Source organism: Monocercomonoides exilis, assembly GCF_001643675.1.
Source record: "Monocercomonoides exilis strain PA203 chromosome Unknown scaffold14-1859848, whole genome shotgun sequence".
Classification (NCBI taxonomy): domain Eukaryota; phylum Preaxostyla; order Oxymonadida; family Polymastigidae; genus Monocercomonoides; species Monocercomonoides exilis.
In genome coordinates, this window is record NW_027150559.1 from 1,092,253 (window position 1) to 1,117,655 (window position 25,403).

At 38.8% G+C, this 25,403-nt stretch overlaps 6 protein-coding genes across 6 annotated transcripts; 1 reads left to right on the plus strand and 5 right to left on the minus strand.

Annotated features, from left to right (window-relative positions):
• Positions 1-2,483: 2,483 nt before the first annotated feature.
• MONOS_7904 (uncharacterized protein) lies at positions 2,484-3,867 on the minus strand (the record flags this gene model as incomplete). The annotated part of the gene is made up of 3 exons (XM_067878268.1): positions 2,484-3,363; positions 3,460-3,786; positions 3,839-3,867. 3 exons carry the CDS (start codon positions 3,865-3,867, stop codon positions 2,484-2,486), a joined length of 1,236 nt encoding a protein of 411 aa, XP_067730415.1.
• A 1,063-nt stretch (positions 3,868-4,930) lies between these two features.
• Positions 4,931-5,744, minus strand: MONOS_16811 (Rubrerythrin). Its single transcript, XM_067869684.1, has 3 exons — positions 5,676-5,744; positions 5,511-5,616; positions 4,931-5,452 (listed from the first exon to the last, which is right to left on the minus strand). Exons 1-3 carry the CDS (start codon positions 5,712-5,714, stop codon positions 5,088-5,090), a joined length of 510 nt encoding a protein of 169 aa, XP_067730416.1. The 5' UTR covers positions 5,715-5,744; the 3' UTR covers positions 4,931-5,087.
• A 73-nt stretch (positions 5,745-5,817) lies between these two features.
• On the minus strand, positions 5,818-10,482 carry MONOS_7903 (putative Rubrerythrin; the record flags this gene model as incomplete). Its single annotated transcript, XM_067878267.1, has 5 exons — positions 5,818-6,120; positions 6,222-6,279; positions 6,423-10,143; positions 10,237-10,347; positions 10,414-10,482. The coding sequence occupies 5 exons, from the start codon at positions 10,480-10,482 to the stop codon at positions 5,904-5,906; spliced, it is 4,176 nt and encodes a 1,391-aa protein (XP_067730417.1). The 3' UTR covers positions 5,818-5,903.
• Positions 10,483-10,964: 482 nt separating this feature from the next.
• Positions 10,965-18,660, plus strand: MONOS_7902 (putative palmitoyltransferase ZDHHC6; the record flags this gene model as incomplete). The annotated part of the gene is made up of 9 exons (XM_067878266.1): positions 10,965-10,969; positions 11,200-11,330; positions 11,553-12,040; positions 12,083-12,089; positions 12,176-12,298; positions 12,378-12,468; positions 12,531-12,846; positions 12,895-12,996; positions 13,052-18,660. 9 exons carry the CDS (start codon positions 10,965-10,967, stop codon positions 18,542-18,544), a joined length of 6,756 nt encoding a protein of 2,251 aa, XP_067730418.1. The 3' UTR covers positions 18,545-18,660.
• A 91-nt stretch (positions 18,661-18,751) lies between these two features.
• On the minus strand, positions 18,752-19,887 carry MONOS_7901 (Endonuclease III; the record flags this gene model as incomplete). The annotated part of the gene is made up of 4 exons (XM_067878265.1): positions 18,752-19,159; positions 19,261-19,351; positions 19,415-19,549; positions 19,631-19,887. The coding sequence occupies 4 exons, from the start codon at positions 19,885-19,887 to the stop codon at positions 18,752-18,754; spliced, it is 891 nt and encodes a 296-aa protein (XP_067730419.1).
• Positions 19,888-20,512: 625 nt separating this feature from the next.
• Positions 20,513-24,617, minus strand: MONOS_7900 (uncharacterized protein). The gene is made up of 6 exons (XM_067878264.1): positions 24,547-24,617; positions 24,381-24,411; positions 24,288-24,324; positions 22,706-24,243; positions 22,448-22,532; positions 20,513-22,340 (listed from the first exon to the last, which is right to left on the minus strand). The coding sequence occupies exons 1-6, from the start codon at positions 24,601-24,603 to the stop codon at positions 21,020-21,022; spliced, it is 3,069 nt and encodes a 1,022-aa protein (XP_067730420.1). The 5' UTR covers positions 24,604-24,617; the 3' UTR covers positions 20,513-21,019.
• Positions 24,618-25,403: the final 786 nt, after the last annotated feature.

The following is a 25,403-nucleotide window of genomic DNA, read 5'->3' on the forward strand; positions in this document are numbered from 1 at the left end:
CAGACATGGCTTTCTCAATTTGTCATTTTTTCGAATCAGATAAAATTTCCAATTTATAACGCAGTTTTTGAAAGGATAGAAATATTTTTAATTTTAATATTTTAAAATTGTTATTGTGGTCAACATTATTTAATAATCGATAGAAAATTGTGTTCTTTCTCACAACTTTTTTTCTTGTGACAAATAGATCAAAATTAACTATTGTGGTTGGTCATTCGTCTGATCTATCACTGACAAGTCAGGTCAGTCATTTTGTCATTTTTTAAAACTTTCCTAAATTCAAGCTGAAATTGAATAGCTTTTGCATTTTGCATATTTCTGAGAAAAATACTCATTTGTCACAAAATGATCTGAATAAATGAAATTTTTTTATTTGATTGTTGAATTGGGTTTTTATTGTTTTTTAAGCGTTTTCAGAAAAGCATTCATGTTTTTTCTGTTGAAACTTCAGTTTATATTTTGCAATATTTGTAAAAATAATGGAATTTGCTTTGCTATTCGGAGCTTTCATTAATCAAATCACAATTATTGTTTTTCTAAAGCCTTTGTGGAATAGAACACTAAAATAAATAAATTTTTATATATGATTGTTTTTATTTTCATATCAAACACTATTCAACGTTCGTTTCTTTCAATATAAACACAACTGTGATGTTTTTTTCCAATTAATGGAAAGCTTTGCTTTATAAACATTTTTTTCCCCAGTTATTAACGTTAAATGAACGACGAAATTATATTAAATTTATTTAAAAGTGCCTTCCTTTTGGTTGTTCGTGCGTAAAAAAATAAAATTTCATGAATGGATGATAAAATGCATCGTTATCATCTTAAATACAAACCATTTCTTGTTCCTAAAAATATTGATGAACATTCAATCTTCCAAAATCCTTATCTTTTCCTCTGTTTTCTTCCTTCTATGAAGCAGCATGAACAACGAATCCCTCGGATCCATATAAAGCTTCTCAAGAGGCGAAAAGCTTGCCGTGCTATCCACCAGATTCGATACTGACGAAGTGGTCAAAAACAGATCCTCTTTATTTCTTCATTCTTTTTTTATCCCTTCCTCTCAGCTCTTCAGAACCACTCCTCGAAAGACATCTTCATCATCACCAAATGAATAAGTTTCGGTTCCTTCTGCTGTGCCATCCACATTCTGCTTCAGTCCCTTGTTCATGTTCTTCTCCTTCCTCCACCGCTCAGCCAGAATAGTCGATACATCCAGGAACAGCAGGATGAAGACAAAGATGAGAAGCAACAGTCAGAATATGTATATTCTTAGCTGCTTTAGCTGGATGGGCAGCACTGGCAGGCTTTGACATGTTTTTGAAAATGAGTGGCTATGCTTCACACAGAACGCCAAAGGCTTTGCAAAATCGAACAGCAATAATAATTTCGGAAGTGTGGTGCTCCGAAGCAAAGGTGGCAAGCTGTACGCTCCCCTGGGTTTAGCTTTCCGACACATACCCTTTATCTGCGTTCTCGTGGCTGTAGGCCACAAACACGCCATCCATGCTTATGATGAGGCGGAAAGTGAGGTCGCTGTGCACGAGGGGCAACCTGAAGAGTTAAGTTCCATGAGGCTTCCGGACTCCTTAACCTCAATAAATGACAGCACGTGGACGAATAATGGGAAGTAGATGATGGAGATGAATCCGGGCAGGAGACGCTCCTCGGTTCGCATCTGTAAAGAGGTGTATTCAAAAGTGCCTTCAATTCCTTTCAAGCTCACCAGATTCAGCGATTCGAGATCCGAGAAGGCGATTTTTGGACTAGAAGAAGGATAGCTGCTTTCCGAAGGGCCGTTTCCACCAGAGGGGCTATAACCCAAACGTTGTATCTTCATATGGGGAACACATCCAGAGATAGACAATGCTCCATCATTTTAATTTGGCACCGTGAGATAGCTGATGGCTGCCGTTGCGTTGCACGGATGTACCAGTTATCCATTCAACGAGCAGATGCTGTCTTATCCATTTCCGTTTCCGACTCTATTTGTTATTGCATTGCATTTTATGTGAGCTCTCTAAATAAATCGCACTACAAGCTAGAGTTCGGGTGAATACCTTACGCTCTCAACGCTCCCTTGCAGCGTCTGTTCATCTGCTTCTTTCTCAGAGGATAGGGCACGTTGTGAGCAATTGCAGTTGGACAATGCAAAGAGAACAGAGGGGAAAGATACAGATGGCATAGACGAGCTGAAGGAGTCGCAGGTGATTTTGTTTGTGAGGGAGAAGTGTTCAAAATTGGAAAGGAGGAAAAGCAGAAGAGCTAACGTGAGGTGTGGGACGGAGAAGAAGTTGACACTCAAGAAGCAATCCTCGAAGGCGAGTAGGAAGAAGTTGAGGAGCACCGAGTGTTAAAGCAGGCGAGAAGCATGGTGAGGTTGTTGAAGATATAAACGAAACAAAGGAATACGAGAGGTGGAATTGACGAGAGACACGACAGAACTTCGAGAGAGAATTTTTGGCCTAACGAAGAGGAATTCAAAACACTCGATCTGGACTTTTGCATAGGTTACTAGGATGGTGGGGCAGTGTTGGATTGTGGCGTCGAGATGGAGCGCAAAGGACTGGGACTCGAACGAGCAGATGCTCACTCTGGCTGCGTTGAACATTTTTTGTTGTGTTCTGGAAAACTTCTTCGAATAAGCTCCATTCAATAACTATAATTTTATCTGCTTCATAGATTCCTTCAATCCTTTCAGCTGTTCTCTTTGATATCCTCAATCCACTTTTTCCATCCACTTGAATATTCTTCGTCATCAGATTTTTGATGTTCAAAATTGTTGTTGATAACATCGAAATAACATCCTTTGAAAAGCAAAGTGATTGCATCGAAACAAATTCAAATTTGACTGTCCCTCTATCTGCCTTGATAAGCCCAAACATAATCGTTTCTTCTTCACTTTCTTCATTTTTTGTGAACGAGCAGTCTTTCAGAGTCAATAATCCATCGCTTGCGCCAACATGCATCAAATAATTGACTCCACTCATGAATGAAGAAGGAATCACAAAGTTAATTAATTCAAATTTTGTGATACCCTGAATCTTCATTGCTGCTTCTTCTGCTGCTTCAAGTGATGAGAGGCACTCCAAAGCGCACATGTCTGTATTATTTGAGCATATTGAAATTCCACCGAGATCAACACTTTTTTGGAGAACTCCTTTTTCAATAATGTTAATATTCTTTTCATTTCCCTCAGGCAATCGATCCAATGAATACTCGATTGACAGACAAGGATAATCTGAGAATCCACATGCACCCATATTTTTTCCTTCACCTCCAACAAATATCTCTGAGCCAATTGCTCTCCAGAAATTGACCAGCGGAATGGCATTCGTTGTGTTACTCCCATCAAAGCCTCTCAGAGAATTTTAAGAAATATCATTCAGATTCTTACATACAAACGGAAGGGATGCATTTGTGATGCTCTTTGTCAAGTTTGATGCTTCAACAAACAGGTCATTTCCATATTTTGCAATATTTGGTTTTTCAAAATCAAAAACAGGTGATGAGATCACAAATGAAGAATAATGATCAATCAACTTCAGTGCCATCCCTCCCCCAAACCCTGTCTTGCCTTCTTCAGCTGGTGCTGTACATCCTGTTATTGTGCATGAAATAATATTCAACTGAATATTCCGTTTCAACTGAGCACATATTGCAGCTCCTTTGCTTTCATCAGCAAGCACAGAGCATCCATCAAAATCGCATCCTTCAATATTTAATTCTGCATTTAAATCTTCATTTTCATCATTGCTGTTATCGATGCTCACACAGCCTCCACTTTAAGCAGATCGAGTGAAAAATATTGCTTCACATTTAGTCATGTTCAAACACTTTGGATTCATGCTTTTTGTTGGACATTTGTTTCAAAAGTGGTAATTTCAAAAGAGTCTTTCCATAAATTCTATATAAATTATTCAATTATTTTTTCAATTAAATTTATCAAATTTGTTTTCAAACTGTTTAATTCACAAAAAGAATGAGTAACAAATCATCATCTCATTTGATTGCTGTTAAGGAAATAGTCTAAATAATTTTCATAAGTTAATCTTTTTTTTAAAGGCAATTATCTTTTATTAATCACGAAATTTCCACATAAATAAAATAAATTATTCAATCCAAAATAAATTGTGGGTTAGTTTGATCAGATTTGACTGACGAGACATTTTTTTTGTTGTCATGTCACAGAGGTATAAGAAAAACATTTGCTTTGATAGCAGTTGTGATAATTCAACAATTCAAATACAAAGTCTCTTCCCAATGACAAACAACGTTTGAAAAATCAACACACCGAAAAAAGTTATGATTTCAAAAATTATCACCCATATGGAACTTCAAGCTTTATCATTTAAAATTTAACATACCGGAAGAACAATTTGTAATCAAGAAATTCGAAAAAACTGAGTTCATTTTTGTGAATATCAAAAAGGCAACCAACCATTATATCGTCCTTTCAATAGTGTTTTTCATTTCATTTCTTTTCACTGAAATTTTTATTTTTTAATTACAGTTTCTTTCTTTCTTTATTTTTATTTTTATCTTTATCTTTATCTTTATCTTTTCTTTTCTTTTTTTTTATAATCAAATTTCAAGAAGTTGTAATTGTCAATACAGGATTTGTCTCTCTGTTGTTGAAAATGAAGATATCTTTGGAGCACAACCACAAAGAAATAAACATAATTATTTTATCATTGAAATTTTGATAAAAGTCATGCTACTTGACAAAACAGTGAAAAGATATAAAATGAAAGAAAAAAAATTCACAAGCAACTAATTAGTGTGAAAAACATAATTCGACGCAAAAAAATTGTTAATGCCCTTTCAGCTTAAAACTAAAAATTTTGAATTTTTAATGCTGAATTGAATATTTGTTGGTGTAATTCAACGTTGTCTAAATTTTAAGGAATAAATAAGACTTTCAAAATCATTTGAAGGTGATTTCATGCTTGTTTAATAAATAATATAGAATAATGCATGAGAAAAAAAAATGTACAAAATTAAGGATCAATTAAGACAAAATGAATCTACGCTTTATGATTCAAGTTTAAAAAATTTGAATTTGCTCATTATCTTCGAATAGTTTAATTCACTTCAATCATTTTACTTGCAGGTGCTTTACAAACGGGACATTGTTGTGGATCAGTGCCAATTTCAATATATCCACAAATTGGGCACAAAAATACTTTCAGTCCTGTGTCTCCGAGATCAACTCCCTTCTTCAATTCCTCCAAGGCTGCTTTATATCGCTGTGAGTGGCACTCTTCAACTGGAGCGGTATTTGCAAAAATCGCCGCTTCGGACTTACGACCTTCTGCCTCTGCCTTTGCTTTAAAGGTGGGATACATATCAGTATATTCATAAGTCTCCCCATCGATTGCATCTTGTAAGCAATCTTCCAATGTTTTTCCCTTCAACATAATGTTAAACAATCTTCTAGCGTGAATCTCTACAAAAAAATTCGAGAAATGCGCATTTGTAGTTTGTAATTTTAAGTTCATCCAAACCTTCAGCTTGTGCTGCAGCTTTGAAAAGAGCTGCAATTCTTGGACGTCCCTGTTTTTCTGCCAATTCAGCGTAAAAAGTATACTTGTTTCTGGCTTTTGATTCACCCTTTAATATTGTAAATTTGAACAGAGTGAAAGTTCATATAAAATACCTAGTTTTCATACAGTAAAAGCATCCATAACGCATTTATCTGTTTCAGACATGTTAACTTTTTTTATTGTTCAACACTGATCAAACCCTATTTTCGTGAATCATAAAAAAGTTTGAAAATATATTTTGATCGAAACATAAAGCAAAAAATAAAAAAAGACTTTATCTTCAGTTTTGTTATATCATCCAAAATAAAAACAAATTGTTGAACAAAATTTTATAATACATTGGATTTTCATTCATTAAAGAGTTATACTTTCTTGGCTTTGAGCTGTTGGAATGAGAAATGAAAGAACTGTGCGGGCTTCTTCACTAAGGAAATGTGACGTTTTTATTTTCGTTTGAAGAATGACAGGGTGCAGAACATTTATAATTTTCTGTCTAATATCGTCACCAACATTGTTTAAAAGAAGTGCAATCGTATTCAACGAAGCATTTTGTTGTTGTGTTGATCCATCTCTAAAAAAATTATAATCATCAAAATACATGCAAGGAAATAAAATAAAATAAATAAATAAATAAAATTATTTATTTTTTTAAATGATTGAAAAATTTCACACATAAATTGTGATTCCAACTTCTGAAAGAGCCCAGATGCAATTAGAAGCTCCAAATTTCCTAAAGTTACAACACACACACACACACATATATATATAGAAATGAATGAAAATAATCATATTTATAAAATGATTTGAACATTCAAAGTTTAAGCAGAAAAGAAAGGGAAAAAATAAAAAATAAAAAATAAAAAATTAACATACTTGTATTATTCATCAAGGCGATGCAGTCATCAAGTGTAAGCGGAGACGCCTTCTCAGAAAGCAAAGCAATGGCATCTGATGCAAATGCAAGCAAAGCAGTGACAGACAATTGAATGCTATCAACAACAGAGAGTTCGCCATAACGCTTCCTTGCAGACACAATTTTTGTTCCAGAATTTTTTGACACAGAAGATACTTTGATGCCTTCTTCATCTGCTTCCTCCTCCTCCCTCTCTTCCTCCTCATCCTCCTCTTCTTCCTCCACATCGATGCCTTCTTCCCGTGCCAGCTGCTTATGCAACGCAGCGTTTGCAGCAAAGAGATCCATCGTGGGGCGGCAGATGCACGTGCTCCCGCAGAACGCAATGATCGCCGTCGCAGCCATCGAGCGCGTCGCCGCACTCAGCCGCGACTTGTGGAACACACTCAGCAGCGCATACATCCCGTCTTCCTTCTCCAGTGCCTCCAGATAGAGATTCGACCCGGGCTCATACACCAGGTTCTTCGGCGTCGTGTTGTAGTCCCCCTTCGCAATGAGGGCGTAGGCAGTGTTCCACCAGGAGCTGTCAGGTCGGACGATGCTGGCTGTTGGAGTGACGACAATGCTCTGCCTGATCTTTCCTGTATACTCATTCCAATCGTCTTTGTGCTGCTTCCCTTTTAATCTTCCATCGCAGGCAATTGAATACAGCGAGCTTGCAGCGTCATTCACAACAGCCTCGTCTGGATGGGAGAGCAGACGCAGAAGCAAAGGAAGAATTCCACTCATGACATGGTGCAAGCTGAACATTTCCCACCCGTTTTGGTTGGACTGCTGATAAAAAGGAAGAGATGCTTCAGGTTCAGACAGAGAAGAAGAAGAAGATGATGACGAAGCTGAAGATTTCTTTGCGCTTTGATTTTCAGCTGTCTTTTGCGTTGTATTTGCAACTGCCGATGGGGATTCTGAAGAAATCTGATGATTCAATGACTCTGAAGAACTTAAACTTTTCTTTGATTTCTCATCAATGAAGACAGAATCTGGCAGAGCAGGAGGAGTGCACAATGCCCTAATAACAGATGAAATTGAGTGATTCATCAGAGAATTTGGCAAAAAGCAGCAAAATTGAATGACCGGCGGAACAACATTTTGCTCAAAGAAAGAAAACACTGCCATCGGATTGACAAAGCACACCACACGAACAAGCTGAATGATTGCCATTGAAGCACCCAGAATCACATCGCGCTTCATCACCACCCGATAAAACAGATCTTGTTCCAGCAGCTCTTTCTTCTTTGACCCACAGTCGCTCTCCTCTGCCTCAGAATTCGAATCGTCCTCTGCCTCGCTGTATTCCCACGAGTCATTGTGAAGAGCTATTAACTGCCTCAAATGCTTCGAACACACATTGCCTAGCCCTCTCTGAAGCAGCTTGTTTGTCAGTGCAATGCTGTCTGGGTAGTTTGATGGAAATGTATTGGCTGTGCTTTCGATGAACGATCCTTCTGAAGAAGAAGAAAGATTCGATGCTTTGTCATCTTTGCCACTCTGTAACGAAGAAGCCATGAATCTTGTGTGTGCCGCAACAATCACACTGATCAAAACACTCGCCACCTCAACAATTACCTCTTCTGACGCTGCCTCCTGTAGAGCCAACACAGCTTGCAGCGGATCAAAAGAGCGATAGTCGAAGTCTTCGATGTGGGCCAGCAGCTGGATCCATTCGAGATCAGAAAATATCTCGTCGAACCGGCTGGCATTGCGCTGCTGCAGCATCTGCCGTGTGAGCGTGGACGAAAACAATGACGTGGAAGAAGGCGAATCCGAAGAGAGGTTCATCTGCTCAGCCGGAATTTGTGTTGATTGAGGTGATAAAAAAGGCTGGCTCTTTGTTGATTCGCTATTAGCCCGGGGTTGTGATGAAAGAGAAAGATTGTTGTCGATCGAATCGATGTTAGTTTGCTCATATGGAGGTTGAATGAAATCTTGACCATCCAATCCGTCAAGCGGCTTTTGAGAAGAGGAGCCAGCCGCTTTTTCAAGGCGGGCACGCTTCATACGCTCAGTGGCCAATGCCAAAAGATGCACTGCTTTCAGCTCATCTGCTTCTCGTGAGCGCTTCTTCCCATCTGAACGGGACGTGCTGCTTTTTGTGCCTTCAGCCAAAGAAGACAAGCGCGTTTTCATTTCCTGCAGAGACTGACTTTGGGAGGATGCTGCAAATGGCGATCCAAGACTTGATGCACCACTTGCAGCTCCTGATGCATTTTGAGGTTGAGTTGAAGACAAAGAAGGATCAGAAGCAAGTGATGTGCCTTTGATATTTGGCAATTGCATATTTTTGCTCAGTTTTGAAAGCAGCTCTTGATTCACTTTGGAATCAGATGATAATTTTGCCGCTGTTTCATTGACTGCGCGGAAACCAACATCTGCCTGGGCATTTGAGGCGCCCAGGCAAAGCGATGCAGTTGCTGGTGTTATGTCTAAGTCAGAAATAGATCCGACAGATGACATCAATGCAGAAGCGGAGAAACTGAAAGGAGACGGAGAAACACCTGACATAAACAGCGTTTGATCGTCGCCATTCGTCACAGGCGAATTAAGCTGGCACAGTTCCTGTAGAGCTTCCAAGTCCACTTCTTCTTTGGCCTCCTGTAATTGCTTATCTTTCTGTGCAAAGAGGGACAAAGGAGGCGGTGGAGGCGGTGGAGGAAGGGTTATCCCACTTGGCAGTGTAACAGAAGATGCAGGAAAAGAAGGCTGCAGTTGCTCTTCCGAGTCTTCAGATGAATCAGAGGAAACAGACGAATCGGAAGCAAACAACCGCTCACTGGAATCTTGAAAGGGGAAGTACACAACAGGTTCTTTGAACTGCGGTGTTGAGAACTGGAAGAGGTGGCGATAGAACCGATGAAGCATCTCACATCTTTCGGGCACAGTAAACCCGCCGCAAAGCTGTGTGCTCCACGACCACCAATGGCGCTGCTCCACAGGAACATGCCCCGCCTGCCACCACCACAGAAGCTTCAGACCGTCGTCCTCGCTGCTCACATTGCTCCTCAAAAGCTCCTCTTCTTCGTCAATGTCCTCGCTCTTCTCTTCTCTCAGCCCGCTATTGCTCGCTCTCCTCATCCCCTTTGCTTCCTTTTCAGAACTGTTCATCGTGCTATCTCTGCCATTTTTATCCCAATTTGTGGAACAGGTCATCAGAACCCTGCAATCAGGGTTCATTTTCGGCACACTCACTCTTCCCATCTCAGTTATATTCTCATGTATCTCGCGAATGTCATTCAAAAGAGGCGACTCCGCTGTGCCAGCATGCATTTTCCACCTGCGGAAGAGCGGCTCCAGTGTTATCAGCCCAGCTTTGTCCTGCTCCATCCTCCACATCAGCATCCACTGCAGCTTCTCTGCGTCTGTTTCTTGCTGCATGGCTTTTGTGGGATAATAAATGCCTTCCAGCTGTTTTCTTCTTCTTTCCTCTTCCTTCTGAATTGTTGCATTTACCCGGACTTTGTGACGTTGCATAGCGTATTTCAGCAGAGTCATCATAGACTTCAGCTCAGATGCCTGAGACTTAATGAGATCGCTAACATCCATGTTGTAATATCGCTGGATAAAATAGTTCTCCAGATGCGTATAAAATCCCATCTCACACAGAAGATTCTCTGCATAAAACGAGATTTCCATCAACGCACAAAGAGATTCCCAAGCACAAGTGCATATCGTACTGTCCAAAGACTGAATGTTTCGAAAAAATTTTCAATATCAAAACAAATTTTCACAAGAAGAATTTTTGAAAAAATTAAACGTAAAAAAGAAACATTAACACACTGTAGTATTCTTCAGAAGAACAGACAAAAGCAAGCTCGCTCTTGATCGATCAAAATCAGGATCACTCGTAACTACATTACATAAACAAAAGCACAAAGAAGAAGCTTCAGCCTAATAAAGTCAAAAATCAGAAAAAATAGAAAAAAGAATGAATAATAACAATGAATAGAAACATACATGAGCAGATGTGATATTGTCCTCTTGAAAAAGCGCAATGAGAAGATCAATTACTCCTTCATTTAACATCTGCAAAGCAGAGCGTGAGTCTGAGAAAAAACAACAATATCAAACAGCTAACAGTCAAATAAATTGCCTTTAACCTTTTTCTGCCAATGAAATAAGATCTTTGATTATGCTTGTTCTTTGTAAAGGATTTCCATGATGAATCATTCGAAACAAAAAATGGAAGATTCCATTCTACAACACATTTCCATTTTGAACGGCAACACAAAATATCGATTTTCAGTTGCAACAATTAAAATGATATTAATATTGAAAAACAGATGAAAATAAAACATTTAAAATATTATATTTTTATTTTTTTCGTAAGTATAGATTATAAAAAGATAAAATGTTGCTATACCGGAAATGCAATAACATCTTTTGAATTGTTATCAGAAAATTGAAGCATTTTATCCTTAGCTTTTTGCACAAGAGACGATTGCATTTTGATCAAAAAAGTAATTCAAAACTTTGATTTTTGGAATCATCTTCTTGTTGTTGTATGAATGCTGTGCGAATTGGATGGCTCATTATATTGATATTAAATTTTATCACAATTTTTGGATTTATAATTTGCGTTGATATGCTTCCTTCAACAGCAGGAATAATTCATTGCGTTATTTATGTAATTTTTTACGCTTTATTAATTGTCTCATACATTAAAACTGCTTTTTCTAACCCTGGATATATTCCTAAAAACTGGAAACCATCACAACAACTTTCACTAACAACAACTTTGAGGCATTGCGGGCCATGCAAATGCACAAAAGTTCCACGAGCTCATCATTGCAGTAGATGTAATCGATGCATCATGAGGATGGATCATCATTGCCCTTGGGTTGGGAATTGTATTGGAGCGAGGAATCACAAAAGTTTTTTCCTGACACTTGTCTATGCTCCTTTAATTGGTGCATATTCATTTTTTCTTGGTATTTATTGGTTTGTCATTTACTTCGTAATGGCCGACATAACTGAATTATCGGCAGGGGTTCTCGTTTTTCTCTTTATCCGAATGATGTTCGTAATTTTTCTTTGGATATATTCTTCAGTAGCATTTGTGATGGCGATTATTGTTCTTCCTTCCCAATTCGAAGTTCTCGCAACAAACATAACAACAGTCGAATCAAGAAATCTACCATTGTATGAGAAAAAGGATCCATTAAACCAAGGTAAACATGTTCACATGTATGATGAAGGATCTACATTTCGAAATCTCAAATCTTTTCTTGGAAAGAATATTCTTTTGTGGCCAATTCCTTTCTTTGAATCACAAAAGATTCACCCAGAAGATTGGATTGACGATTCTTTTAAGCTTGATGAGGAGAGCTTGAAGCAAAGCTTTGACCATTCATCTGAAGATGTATCTGAAACCAAAGAAATGGTTGAAAATCATTCGACCGTTCGAGCAAAAGGCTTGAAAAAAAAGAAAAAAGAACGACCACCAACCCAGGAAGAGATGCAAAAGATGTTGGCAGAGGCTGTATTCGAAGAAGAATGCTTAAGTGATGGAGAAGAAGAAGAGAGGATAAAGAGAGAGAAATATCAAAAAGAAATGGGAATTTCATTTGGAGAAGAAGAAATCGTTGATTAATTGTGTCTTTAAAGTCATGGTTATTTTTTTAAGTTTATTAGTTTATTTTTTGTTTTCAAAAATTGTAAAGTTAATAATGGCTAAGTGATCAACCACTTTTTTTTCATATTTTATTTTCTATGAAAGCAGCTTTATCTGCTTATTCATACCACATTTTAAATGAAAAAAAGGAAAGTAAATTGAATGAAGCTTTTGAAAAGCTTGCAATATCTGTTTACGAAGCAGCAAATTCGATTTTGTCAAAAAATGGTTTGCTTTTTTTTTCTTGGTGACATTAACGCAATGTTCGTTCTCTTGCTACTAAAAATATGCGCAATGTATATTAAAGGCGATATTACATCATTTTTTGAATTTTTCCTCACGTCTATGCAACAACAACGATTTTCACATCAAGTCCTTTGCTGCAGAGTAATATCAAGGTATTGAACAAATATTATAGATTTCCTGCCTTTCATCATAGTCTCATTTATTGTTTAATAAGATTGATGATGATACAGTCTATTACGGAGAATGACTCTCTTTCTCGTCGAATTCTTCACATTCTTCTAAGACTTTCTTCTTCTTCCATTTTAGTAACCCCAGAGTATTTTATATTGATAGAAAGATGCATAGAGATATTGGGATCAAAAAAAACCAAAGAACTGATAATATCACAATCGAAAGATGCTTTTGTTAATCCATTTTTGACATCAGAGGAGATTGAGAGAATTATTGTTCAGGTGATGCAATGGACACAAGGAAAGCGATGGAATTTAGTAACAACAATTGTGGGTAGACCACTGACTCCTGAAAGCATGGTATGCACACCTTTTCCCTCCACAAAAATATTTAATTTTTAAATATAGGCTACTCTTCTAATGCGTCCAGTTGAAACACTGTATACTCTTTCAATTGTTGCACTTAGCTGTGAAGATCCAGATGCATTATCTGATTTAACAAATCAAGCAGTTTGAATTTTAGTCATATATTCATATAACATTAATATTTCTTTTTTTCAATCAGCCCGTTGTAATCGAAATTTTAAAAGCTCATAGACAAGCAACTTCATCATCTTCTGCATCTTTACGAGATTTGAAGCAACTGTGTGACATTACAACCGATATCTATGAGCACATTCAAGAGAGAGATTATTCATTTACACCTCCTCAATTGTCATATTCCACCCCACACTCACCGCTCGTCTTGCACGTCGAGTACACTCAACCTATTCCATCTCCTTCTGCTTCCACGTCATCCTCACAACCTTCGTCTTTTCCTGTCGATCCTGTTTCTTCGTTCTCTGCCTCGTCAGTTTCGCTGCCTCCATCTCTTTTGTCTGCCACCCAGCGCCTTTCTCGTCCTCGTTCTCCGCTTCCCCTTCGCGTCACAATACGCAAATCTGAGACTTTGGAAGAGTCTCTTCGCATCTTCTCCACGTCAACAACTCCTCGTCTTTTGGAGCGCAGCGTTGGGGAGGTTCGGAACTTGCTTGTCTCAACAGCATTGTCTCAGACTAATGCTTCATCAGAAGGTTCTGATCAAGAAAGCGAGGAGAACATAATGAGAGATTCAAGGCGTGCTTCCTCGGCTCTTCCAGCAGAAAGGGCAATTATGGGCTCTGGTCCGCCGAGAGAGTTCAAGCAAGGCTCGAGTGCTCATTCCACGCCAAAGAAACAAAGAAATGGAATTGTTCGTTCACAAAAATTTGAAATTGGAAGTGAAATGGAGAATGAAGAAGATGAAGGCTTCAAGGATGATGATCACGCTTATCTGCATTACCCACAGCATGCAACAGCAGTTAAGAGACTTCCAATAAATCGAGTTTTATCGTCATCGTCCAGTTCAGAAGTCCTGTCTCGCCAATCAGCACGTTCTTCCGCTTCTTTCAGAGCAACGCCTTCTGCGAGAAGGTTTGGCCCATCGTCGCAGCGCTCCACGTTTGGGTTGCGCAAAAGTGGACCATCAGCACAGAACACACAGCGAGACGAAGCTGCGCGAGCGAAAGAGCTGGGCGAGATGAAACGGAAGAAGAGGACGGAGATTCTACAGCAGCGGATGAGCACCGGCGGCACAGAAGCGTCATATCAGGTGGAGGTGTTTGTGCCAGGCAAGAAGAACCCTCTCACGTACGAACACAGAGAGACACAGGAAGCAACAGAGGAAGAGCTTCGCGAGGAAGAAAGAGAGAAGATGAGACAAAGAGCAGCGAAGCGTGCAAAGGAGTATAAATACAACAAGTCAGACAGCGACCGTTCGTCAGATGATTCTTCACAAGATGATGATTCTGATGAAAGGAGTGGTGATTCGTCTTCAAATCAGGACTCGCACAGTTCTAGTGATGAGTCAGCAAGCTCTTCAGACGATTCTTTGGAAAGCGATAAAAATTCAACTGAAGAAGATGATTCGTCAGACGCTGCAGAAGATGCTCCTACAACACACAGAAGCTCTTCCCCTTCTGCTGACTCGTCTGATTCGTCTTCAAACAATTCGTCATCATCGTCTGAAACAGCAACTTCAAACAGACGAAAACAGCATCGGCACAAAGACGCGAGACATCGAAGGAGACGCTACAGAAGAAGAAAGCACAGAAAACACAGTTCTGATTCGTCTTCAGAAAGCAGCACAGACTCAGAAGAGAAGACAAGTAAAAAGCGTTCTTCTTCTTCTTCTTCCTCTGGATCTTCTTCTGCTTCATCTTCAGCCAAGCCTTCACCCAAATCTACGCCTTCCTTCAGATCGAAGCAGCTGACAATTGACATTCCATCTGCAACTCCTTCAGCAACACTCCAAACATCCACGACGTCCACCGCACAAACAGCTGGCTCGTCGCAGCCGCTTCTTTCTGCACATCAGGCGCCCATTTATCTTGTCACACCGTCTGGACAGCAGAACCAGCAGCAGCAGCAACAGCAACAGCAGTCTTTCCTTCAGATCCCTCTCACTCCCCAGTCGCTGATGGCTCCTGTTCTGTGGCAGGCGCCGCACGCGCCTCAAGTCACACAAATGCCTCAGATGCAGCAAATGGCACAGATGTCACAGATGTCACAAATGCCGCAAATGTCGCCAATGTCGCAAATGCCTCAGATGCCACAATCTCAGCCACTGCAGCATCAGTCTGATGAATCGCTTTCTTCGATTCTGGGCGACAACCAGCAGATGCGCAATTACTACAGACAGGACTCTGGTTATTCACCGCAGATGAACAGACGGGCGGGCAATTCGCTCATTCTTCATCCGTCTGTCCCTCCGTCTGCTACTGCTTCTTCATCCTCTTCTCCTCTTCTACGGCGCGGTAGCTATTCTCATTCACAGTCACCAAAACGCCAATCGGCTGATGCTCCCACGCCGTCTCTGAATCTTCCTTCGAATTCCTTCGAATTTGCTCCGCTAGTCTCCGAAAGGACACCGCGCAAGTCGAATTCCACACTCGACTCGAAGCCGCTCGTCAACCAGTCGTTCACTTTGAACGAGATCATCGCCTCAAAACGGTCTCCCATCAAGCCGAAGGACCATACCGATGCCTTTCCTTGGGCTGTTTCCTCAGCCAGCTCGTCGCAGCCTGCCTCGCCAAAGACAACAGAAAGCACGCCAATTGCTGATCGCTTCCGGTTTGAAGACAAGCGCTTCAGAGGCAGAGAAGGAGACGAGTTCGGGCAGACACCCAGGCGCCCTTCGGACGATCCACCGCTTGAGCTTCCCAACTGGATTCGGCAGAACACAGACAGCGCTGGCTTCTCTGCACCAGCGGCGCTCGACGGAAACCCGTTTCGCCGCGAGATGCTGTCGCCGATTTCTGAGCGGCCTGCTCAGATCACTCCGATGATTTTCACGCCGCTGTCTCCGCAGATCGGAGCAGTTCAAAGGGAATTTTCGATTGTCGAAGAAGAAAAGAGGGAAGAAGAGCAGATCCCGGCTGAAAAAGAATCGCAAACAGAAAATAATTCTCGTTCTCCTAAAAAAGCATCAAAGCAATCGAAATCTCCGAAGCGCAAAAGCAGGAACAAGGAAAAGAAGGAGCACAAAAGCAAGCATCACCACCATCGACATCGCGGGCGCACACGAAATGTGTCTCATTCAAAAGGAAAGCGCAAACAATCTAATTCTGTTAGACGCAAAGAAAAAGTGGAAGATGAAGAAATAGACGAAGAATTCGACGAAGCACAGCCCACAACCAATGCTGCATCGAGCGCATTTGTCCCCATCGACACGATGAAAGAGCTCCGCGAGTCTGTTTCTCTTCTGCACAACTCTTTGTCTCCTTCTCCTGAACGATCATCTCCTTTCCGGTCGCGCTCCCTCTCTCTTTCACGCTCTCGCTCGCCTTCAGCCCATCCAGCACATTCGTCACATTCACCTTCATTTCGCTCTCCTTTGAATTCTTCAGGGTTAGCTTCTGCTTCTTCTTCTGCTTCTTCATCGCGTTCTGGATCCCCTTTGTCACAATCATCGCGTTCTGTTGGTGTTCTTGATGGAACAGTCGACAGGCAGACAGGGCAGATCCGATCGTCTCCATCTTTGTCTCATTCTGTGTCTCCATCCCCACTTCATCGCACACACTCGCCACTTCGTCATTCTTCTTCTGCCTCCTCCCTCATTTCTCACCACTCTGCAAGCCGCTCTCCTTCAAAGCTACGCCAAAAAAGCAGAAGTCCCGCCAAATCGCACCATCACAAGTCAAAACAAAGCCACAGCCGCAGCCGCAACCAAAGCTCAAGTCACAGTCCGAATCATAAACACACTCACACACCCAGTCGCAGTCGCAGTCGCAGTCATGCCAAGCGCCAATCAAAATCTCCTTCCAGTTCGCCGAAAAGGAGCCATAGCCGAAGCGTTTCACGTGCAGAACCGCAAAGGCGCGGAAGAAAGCTCGATCGCTCCTTTGAAGAAATTGACTCCATTAAATCAAGTGATGAGTCGCAAGAAGACGAATATCGGGAACGACTTTCACAGAAAACGTCTTCTTTTGCTGGGAATTCCACAAGCCCGAACAAATTCGACAGAAGATCTCCAACACATTCACCGAATTCTCGCCTCTATTCTCGGTCTCAGTCTCCATCTACACAACCGCAGCAGACAATTGTGGTTGGCGTGGACACTCTTCCTCTTCCTCGCTCACCGCCGCGCTCAGCAAGCCCGCCCAGGTCGCGGCAGCCGTCTCCGATCGAAGCAAAAGTGCAGAGGAAGAAGGATGTGCAGACAGCGCTGGAGGAGAAAGAGAGAGAAATCCTGTCGATGCTGCGCGAGCTGAAGCAGAACACAGAGCAAAGAAAAGCAGCACGTTCGTCTGACGATTCGCCAGAAGGTTACCCAGGTGATGAGTCAGAGCAGAACGCGTCCTTCAGCAAACAGCAGTATTCACGAATCCGTTCTTCGCCTTCTCCTGATCGGGCGAACAGAACTACAGGAAGCCCAGTGATGTCACAGCAGTCATATCATCCTTCTTCCTTTTCATTTCCAATTAACACATCTTCCTCCTCTCCAGCTTCTTATCCATATTCACAGCTCGGCTCGTCTCCTTCGATGACACCTGCAGGATTCTCTCCTCATTCCCAACCTCCTCAGGCTTCTTCATTCACACGTTCACCTTCTGGCCCATCTCCTCCAAGAACTTTGCCTACATTTACGAACTCCTCAATGAGCTCAGCTTCTTCTTCTCCTCTTTCTTCGTTTTCTTCGAGCGTTTCTCGCATTCCAGCACGCTCGTCTCCAATGAGATCTCCTGTTAATCAATCAGCTCAGAACTTCTCCAATCCTCATCAAAGCTATTACGATGCACAAAGGATGCCTCTTTCTTCTCCTCTCCAAACTGATCCATACAGCACTCCATCGCAATACAATGCCACTTCACAAGCATACAATCGTTTTCAATCTTCTTCTTCTTCTTCTTCTTCTTCATTTCCTTCCTCTTTCTCTTCCAATGGCCAGAACGTCCACGTCATCCTTGCGCCGGACCCTACTCCTCCCTCGCCAATCTCTTCTGCCTCTCTCTCTTCTTATGGTGTCCCCTTGTCTGCCCCTGCGCTCCGTGGCGTGTCGCCCACTCGTCCACTCCGCTCTTTAAGGAGGAATGCTCCATCTCCGCCGAACATCAACCGCGCGGTGCCTTCTGTCGCTGCTCCGTTCAGCTCGCTCGAGTCTTCGCTCCTGCAGCTGAAGAAGAAAGCAGGCCAGTCTTGGACAGCTGACAGACACCACAACACAGGCATCAGCACTTCTTCAGGGGGGAGCCCTTCTTCTGAGGTTAGCCCTTACTCCATCCCGGACTATCTCCAAGGTATTCCACCACCGCCCATCCCACCTCCAAACTTCCGTGCTTCGCCAGTGAATCGCACTCGCCAGGTGTCATCTCCTCCACGCCAGCCTTCGACTTCTGCTTCTGCTTTCCCTTTTCCTTCACCTTCGCAGCCAGCCACGAATCCGCTCTCGCCTCGAACTACGCCCACGATGAATGACCGCTTTGTATCTCCACCTGGAATAACCCCATCGCCGTTTCTGTCTCATCATTCATTTCATTAAAAACTTTAATTTTTTGCTTTTGTTCGTTTCTTTTTATTAATGTTTCAGTTTTCACTGATGTTTGATGTTTGATGAAAAACAAAACAAACAAATAAATATGAAACAATAAGAATATCTAATAAAGAATAGTGTTACAACTTCATTTAAATACTTCGCAATGGATTCTGGCTTGAGTAAAAGAAAACAAACGAACCTATTTCTGCATTTTCAACTGTCAGCTCTTATCACATCTTCAATGTCCATTAAGTTGTCGTCTGATTTCATCTTTCTTTTTGACGTGCTGCTTTTCTTCTTTCTTTTCTTTTCTGCTCCCAAACTAACATCATCATCGTCATCGTCTTCCTGTTCACTTTCATCATCATCATCATCATCAGAGTCATAAGTCTCACTTCCTTCGCTTGCTTCACTCTCTTCCGATTCAGTTTCCGAATATTTGCTCTTTCTCTTCTTTTTATTCGATTTTTTTGAAGTTTTGATACCACGGAAAGCAGGGCATAGCTTGTGAATGGTGCACATTTCACATTTCGGCTTTGCAGCACAAATTTGCTGGCCGAATCCAACAAACAGCACGTTCACTTCCTGCCAATATTCTCGCGGAAGCCAAGATTCAAGTTGCTAATCCGATAGATAATATCAAAATATTAAATTTAAAAAAAAAAAAAAAAAAAAAAAAAAAAAAAAAAAAAACTTATTTCAAAAATTATTCTATTTCAAACTCTTCTTGTTCCCTCTGGATTTGTGCTATTTGCCCAACCCAATCGATTAGAAATACGATGTACATGAATATCGACTCCAATTCCTTCAGTTCTTCATATTGTTAATTGTAATTGTTCAAAAAATTTTAAAACAAAATTACTCTTTATGGCAAACCGACCCAATGCAATTTGAAGATACAAATGGGACATTTTTGGTCCAATGCCCGGTAATTGAAGTAATTCTTCTAATGTTGAAGGAACATCATCATGATATTTGTCATGAAGTATTTGGGTGACTTTTTTTATATTTCTGCAAATAATGAAAAAAAAATTTCAAAAACAAAAGAATGAAAGGAAAAAAAAAAACAAAGAACAAGATCATGTTTCAAACTTAGCTTTTGTTTTATGGAATCCCACAACGTTGATTTGTTTATCAATTTCTTCTTCACTTCTTTTTAAAATTGATTGAACATTTAATCCATCCTTTTTTAAATTAGATATTGCTTGATTGGTTTGCTGATCTTTTGTCATGCTGGAAAGCAAAAGTCCTATTAAAGTCTGAAAGCGTCTGTCTTCAGGCGGATCAGATGCTGTGGCAGAAGCTTCAGCTCCGACTTCATCTACTGGAGCATTTCTTTCTTTCCTCATTTCAACAATCGCATCATACACGTTTCTACAAATTATCATTCAAATAAATTTGCACAAATATATTTGTTTACTAACTTCCAATTTTTTGGTGCTTTGAAAATAGGCTCTGATATATTTCTCTATATTTATTTGAAAGAAAATTAGTAACACAAGCCTTGGGTCAAAGATTTTTCTTCAGTACTTTTCTTGCTCCTTTTATTTATTTGTATTTTTGGCATTTTTATTTCCAAAAATTAAAGTTTATATCCCAACAAAACAACGTTTTTTGCTTTTTTGGCGATTTTAAATTAAGTTATGGAATCTTCATTCAAACAAACAAATTTAATAAAAAAAAATACAATACAATACAATACAATACAATACAATACAATACAATACAATACAATACAATACAATACAGTAAAAACAATACAGTAAAAACAATCATATTTCTTTGAACATGCAATTTCCGATCATCATCAACAAAATAATTTTTCATATCCTTATTCAAATTATTGAATCTTGGTTTTTGTTCGGTATTTGATTGTATATGGATTTCTTTTCTTCAATAACATGACTATAAGCAGCCCTAGAGCATTTATCATTCATCAATTTCTATTATTGCAAATATATAGATTAGAGCAAATTACAGTTTTGTTTTAAAGTTTTGATGTTGAGTGCATTTTGCAAAAATTGAATAATTTTTTTAGATGATTTGTAAAAGTGGAATAAGTATAAAATAAGAAGTAATCAACACAAATGTGAAAAAAAAAATTATTAACTTGTAATGTTAAGAGCAAGGTAAAAAATAATGGATTAAGAAAATTACAATCATGTTACAAAAATAGAACCGAAAAATTTTCAAGAAAAATGATAAAAAAAGAACCAAAAGAACTATCATTCACATTTTTCAATAACAATAAGCAATTGTTAACTTCACTCTTAACTTTGAAAGCAAAAAACAGTTAACAGAAAGATACCATTCAACTTATGAAAAAATTTTTGTTAAAAAAAAATAAACAAATTCACAAATAGACAAATAGACAAACAATCTTTAAATCAAATTATCAAATAATTTATTAATCAAATAATCAAATAATCAAATAAAACATTACGCAAAACCATTTGAAAATATTTCGAATGCGAATAATTATTACATTTGAAGCTTTGGGCCCCTTTGTAACATCTCATTAACTAAATAATTGTACATTCTTTCATTTACATATTTCGCCTTTGTTGGTATTGTTCCCTTCATCAGCCAGAAAGGTTCAATATTTCTGTCCTGAGGGAATGTTTCCAGAAGATCTCTTATTCCTGTCTCTTCCAAATCATCTTCAAGTCTGCAATAGAGCAGCGTTCCCGTGTCATCTTTCTTTTCAACTTCCTCTTCATCTTCTGCAAAATCCAGCAACTCCAATGTTGTATCATCTTGTGAAACAATCGAAGCGTAAGATTTTGGAAGGCACGTATCTACTTCCAAAGCAGAGATCCCTTCCCACTTTCTGCCAAATTCAAATTTGAATAAGAACTTTTCATAATTTTCTCTATTTTTCTTTTCTTGTATTGCTTCGTTAGCAGTCACCGCCAACTCAAGGCGAAGCTTGCGCGATGGTAAGGAGAAGAGGACGGCAGCTTCGCGAATTCGAATAATTCCGTGAATGAGCAGCCACGGAGAACAAGGCGACAAGTTCACCATCCACTTCAGCAAGCTCGTCACGTAGCCCATCTCAAACGCATACGGAAGCTCTTTGACAACGTTTAAAAGAACCAATGTCACAACCATATATATTGCAATTGGCACAGACTCCAAAGAAGATGGATAGAAATGTTTGTTCTCTGAATAGCCAACTGAATCAGCGGCGCACACTGGAAAGCGGAATGAGAATTTGGACATAAGAAATCCGAAAACTGGACGGAGGATAATTTCATCTGCGTAATTCTTGTGTGAAGCGATTGCAGACAGAAGACAACTCACGTTGTGTCTGAAGCGATAAGCTATAAACGAATAATGAAGTTGCTGAGAACGCTGATTGATTTCTTCACAGTTACGTTTGGTGAACTGCGATAAGCAATACCTACTGTTAAAAGTTGGAAAGAAGAAAGTTGTCGAAGCTTCTATTAGCAAGAGAGCATCCATGTAATTTTCATACGCAATAGTGAAATCGCTTCCTGCCAGGCAATTGTTAAGTGAAGGTTTCAAAGCAGTCAAACAAAAATCGTTTGGAAATGCTATGTATTTTTCATTTAAGCTGAACTCGTCTTTTTCTGAATTGCACGATAATTCTGTTGATGATTGTGCAAGTAATGAATCATTAGATTTAACTCCAGTCATCTCCTTCTCGATCAAGTGGAGATCAGATGCAATCTGCTCTTCAACAGAAGGCAAACAACGAAAGAACAGTGAATCTGGCATCATCGCAAATATCAGTTCAATGCAGCTGCCAGCCAAAGTGTAAAAACGTTTAAATGGAAAACTACAAATGAACATAACATGGCAATTAAACGTGTAGCATGTTCAAAGAAAGAATAAGTAGAAAAATAAATGAGAATCTATTTTCTTTCGAAATTGAAAAAAGCACACTTCATTAGACGATTCAAGCGATCAAATAGCGTTGCAAATATAAGTTCTGGAATTAATTGTAAGTTAATAATATATTTCTCGGTATCTGAGAAGAAAAGAAGCAAAATATATACACACAAAAATTTAAAGTTTTAATAAAATTATAAAATTAACAAAGTCAAATTTAAAAAAAAAAACATGACATTCAAAGAGATATTGCTTCGCATTGAAAAAGAAAAACAGCAAATAAAACATTAGTTTTGGTTATAAATGTCACACATATTTTTTTCAAGAAATGTGCAGTCATCAAAAGAGTTTCCTGAACCTGCTCTATGGTTTCAGTTGTATCACATGCAGTCAAAGGGATGCTCCTCTTGCAAGCATCATAACCTTCAATATTTGTTATTGCATCAGCGTCGGAGCAGTCTTGATCTTCGTCTCCGGCTTTCTCCTTTCCATCTTCTGTTTTATCATTTATTTTGTCTGATGAAATTTCAGCCTTTGTTTTGCTTTTCTTCTTTGCCATTTCCTTTTCCAGTTCTTCTTTGTTCTTTTCTTCTTCTATTTCCAAACTTGCTTTGCCTTTAAGTTCTTTTGTTTTCTGATGCAGATACTCATCTTCAGCTCCATCTGGCAGCTTCAACCCTTCTGACAGCAATGTCAGTAGTCTCTTTGGAACATAAAGCAGCAATGAGCCATTGTCGAAAGAAATACTCACACGGACTGCTTCAAGTCGAATCTTCAGAGGGAGGCGAACGTGTTCCTCATTGCCGATGTCTCCATAACACTGTTCTGTAGCTGACAATGGATCAGAAGCGGAAAACGATGAGATATTCGATTTATCATCTTCAATAGTTATAAATTCTTCTTGTTCATCAGATATCTCCATTTTTTGATTCTTCTGCTTTCGTTTTGAGTCTTTGTTTTTTTTGCTGTTGTTCTTTGTTTGAGTTGCTGTCTTCTTCTTTGATTGTGTTTCCCTTGTCTTCTTTCTTCGAGTCATTTCGCTTCCGTCGTCATTTGAAAAGTATTTTGAAATAAATTCTTCCTCGTCGTGCGTCCTGCAATAACAGAAAAAGTCTTGATATTCTTTTTTGTTCTTCTCGTAAAGCAGACCTCTTGTTCGTAATCCCAAAGCAATTTCAAGAAGTTCAATTTCAAAATCGCAGTCTCTTAGTTTCACCATTACGTGCAAATTAAGTTTCGTCTCTAAATGATTGACTTTCGTAATGCTGTGCAATACTGCCTCAAGTGCGAAATGTAGCCCTTCAAACGAATTACATCGAGCTAAAATTCTTCTAACACCGTCAAACAATCCATGATCAGCAATTGATTTAAATTCCCCCTTTTCTGCTAATCTAACTAAGTGAAATAGTATTTCCCCCAAAACGCTCAAAGTTTCATCGCTTTCAGAAGAACGAATTTGGTTTATAACTGAAGAAATCAGCATTCCATCTTTTATCATATTATGAAGCAAAGGTGACGTGGAATAATGCGAAACTCCAGTAATCCTTTCCGAAGCAAACTTGTAATGAAGCAAGGATCGCTCTCTCATGTTCGTTGATACGATTTTTTGTTTCAAAGCGTTAAAGTTGTCTGAATATGATTTTGGATTAAAAATAATCTCTAAAATCGATGCAAAAACTCTCGTCTCTTCTTCGTTATTTGTAGAATTAAAAACTCTGATGCAAGCTTTTATCAAAGAGTGCAAAATGCCCGCAGGAACCACATCCATTTTCCCTTTGTATTTCACGATGATGTCATGAATTTCATTTGAACTTTTAAGCAAATTCTGATGCTTAGTCATTGTTGTTATGCTGCTAAAGAATAAAATCAATTTCAATTGGGAAAGCGCGCAAACGTCAATTTATTTGTCAATTCCTCCAATCTTTCAATAGCTGTTGAAAAACAAGAAAAAATGGAAATCAATGTAAGAAAGACAATAATTGCCAACATTTGCTTTTCTCTTCATTCATTTTTTTGTTCTGTCGCATTCAAATTCAAACAGCATGAAAAAAAGCAATTTTTGAAAAAAATAAAAAATGAAGGCAAATTGCGAATTTCTCGCATGAAAATATATATTAATGAAATAAAAATTAATTATTGAAATTGCCATAAACCCCTGCAACCAATTTTATAACTTTTCCTTTGCTTAATCTTGACGCTATAATTTTCATTTTCTTCAAATATTTTGTTTATGGGATGCAGATTCTTTTAAATATTTTGAGTTTGACTTTTTTAAGAGTTGTTTTCTCAAAAAAAGTTATTTTCTTTTTTTGAATTTTATCCAGCCAGAACCGTTTCAGTGAATTATTTTTTTTCTTCAATGGATAATGAAAGAATCAGAATTGTTTTGAAATAATAAACTTCTGAATTGTTAAAATGAATCTCATTTTGTAGATTGTCCTTTAAATATGCATCTTGTTATTCTTCAAAATAGCGATTGAACGGCGAAGGATTCTCACCTAAAAAAAATCAATTTTTGAAACATACTTAAACTTTGAACAATTCAATAAAACAAAAATTTGCATATACATAACATAAAAGGCTCTAATATTTCGAAAAAAAAAAATAAAAAAAAAAAAAAAAAAAAAAAAAAAAAAAAAAAAAAAAAAAAGTTTTTTAAAAAAAATCATCTTCGCTAGAAAATAATTGTCACACTAAAATTGAAAGATGTTAAATAATTCATGAATCGAAAAAATGAAAAGCGACAAAAATTTGTGAAATTGAAATTTTTGATTCCTTGAAGAATATGATCAACGGGGCAGGATTTGCAGTTTCATCAATTATTTTCGATCAAATAAAAATCATAATTAAATTTTAATAACATAATTAATCCACAAGTGTTTTCGAAAAAAACATTATTTTTTATGACAATACATATACAACAATCATATATAGACATATGCATACACACGAAATTAAAAAATGAGCACTATTATTATTAATTGAAGAGCAATGAATAAACACAACAAAA

What these genes read in the sequence shown, in the direction of transcription:
- MONOS_16811 (XM_067869684.1), bottom strand. Translation starts at nt 5,714, where the DNA reads ATGTCTGAAACAGATAAATGCGTTATGGATGCTTTTACT. An exon ending in GCGTTATGGATGCTTTTACT is followed by an intron (nt 5,617 to 5,675) that starts GTATGAAAACTA and finishes ACAATATTAAAG; the next exon opens with GGTGAATCAAAAGCCAGAAA. An exon ending in AGCTGCAGCACAAGCTGAAG is followed by an intron (nt 5,453 to 5,510) that starts GTTTGGATGAAC and finishes ATTTTTTTGTAG; the next exon opens with AGATTCACGCTAGAAGATTG.
- MONOS_7900 (XM_067878264.1), bottom strand. Translation starts at nt 24,603, where the DNA reads ATGAAAATTATAGCGTCAAGATTAAGCAAAGGAAAAGTTATAAAATTG. An exon ending in TTATAAAATTGGTTGCAGGG is followed by an intron (nt 24,412 to 24,546) that starts GTTTATGGCAAT and finishes TGAATGCGACAG; the next exon opens with AACAAAAAAATGAATGAAGA. An exon ending in GAATTGACAAATAAATTGAC is followed by an intron (nt 24,244 to 24,287) that starts GTTTGCGCGCTT and finishes ATTCTTTAGCAG; the next exon opens with CATAACAACAATGACTAAGC.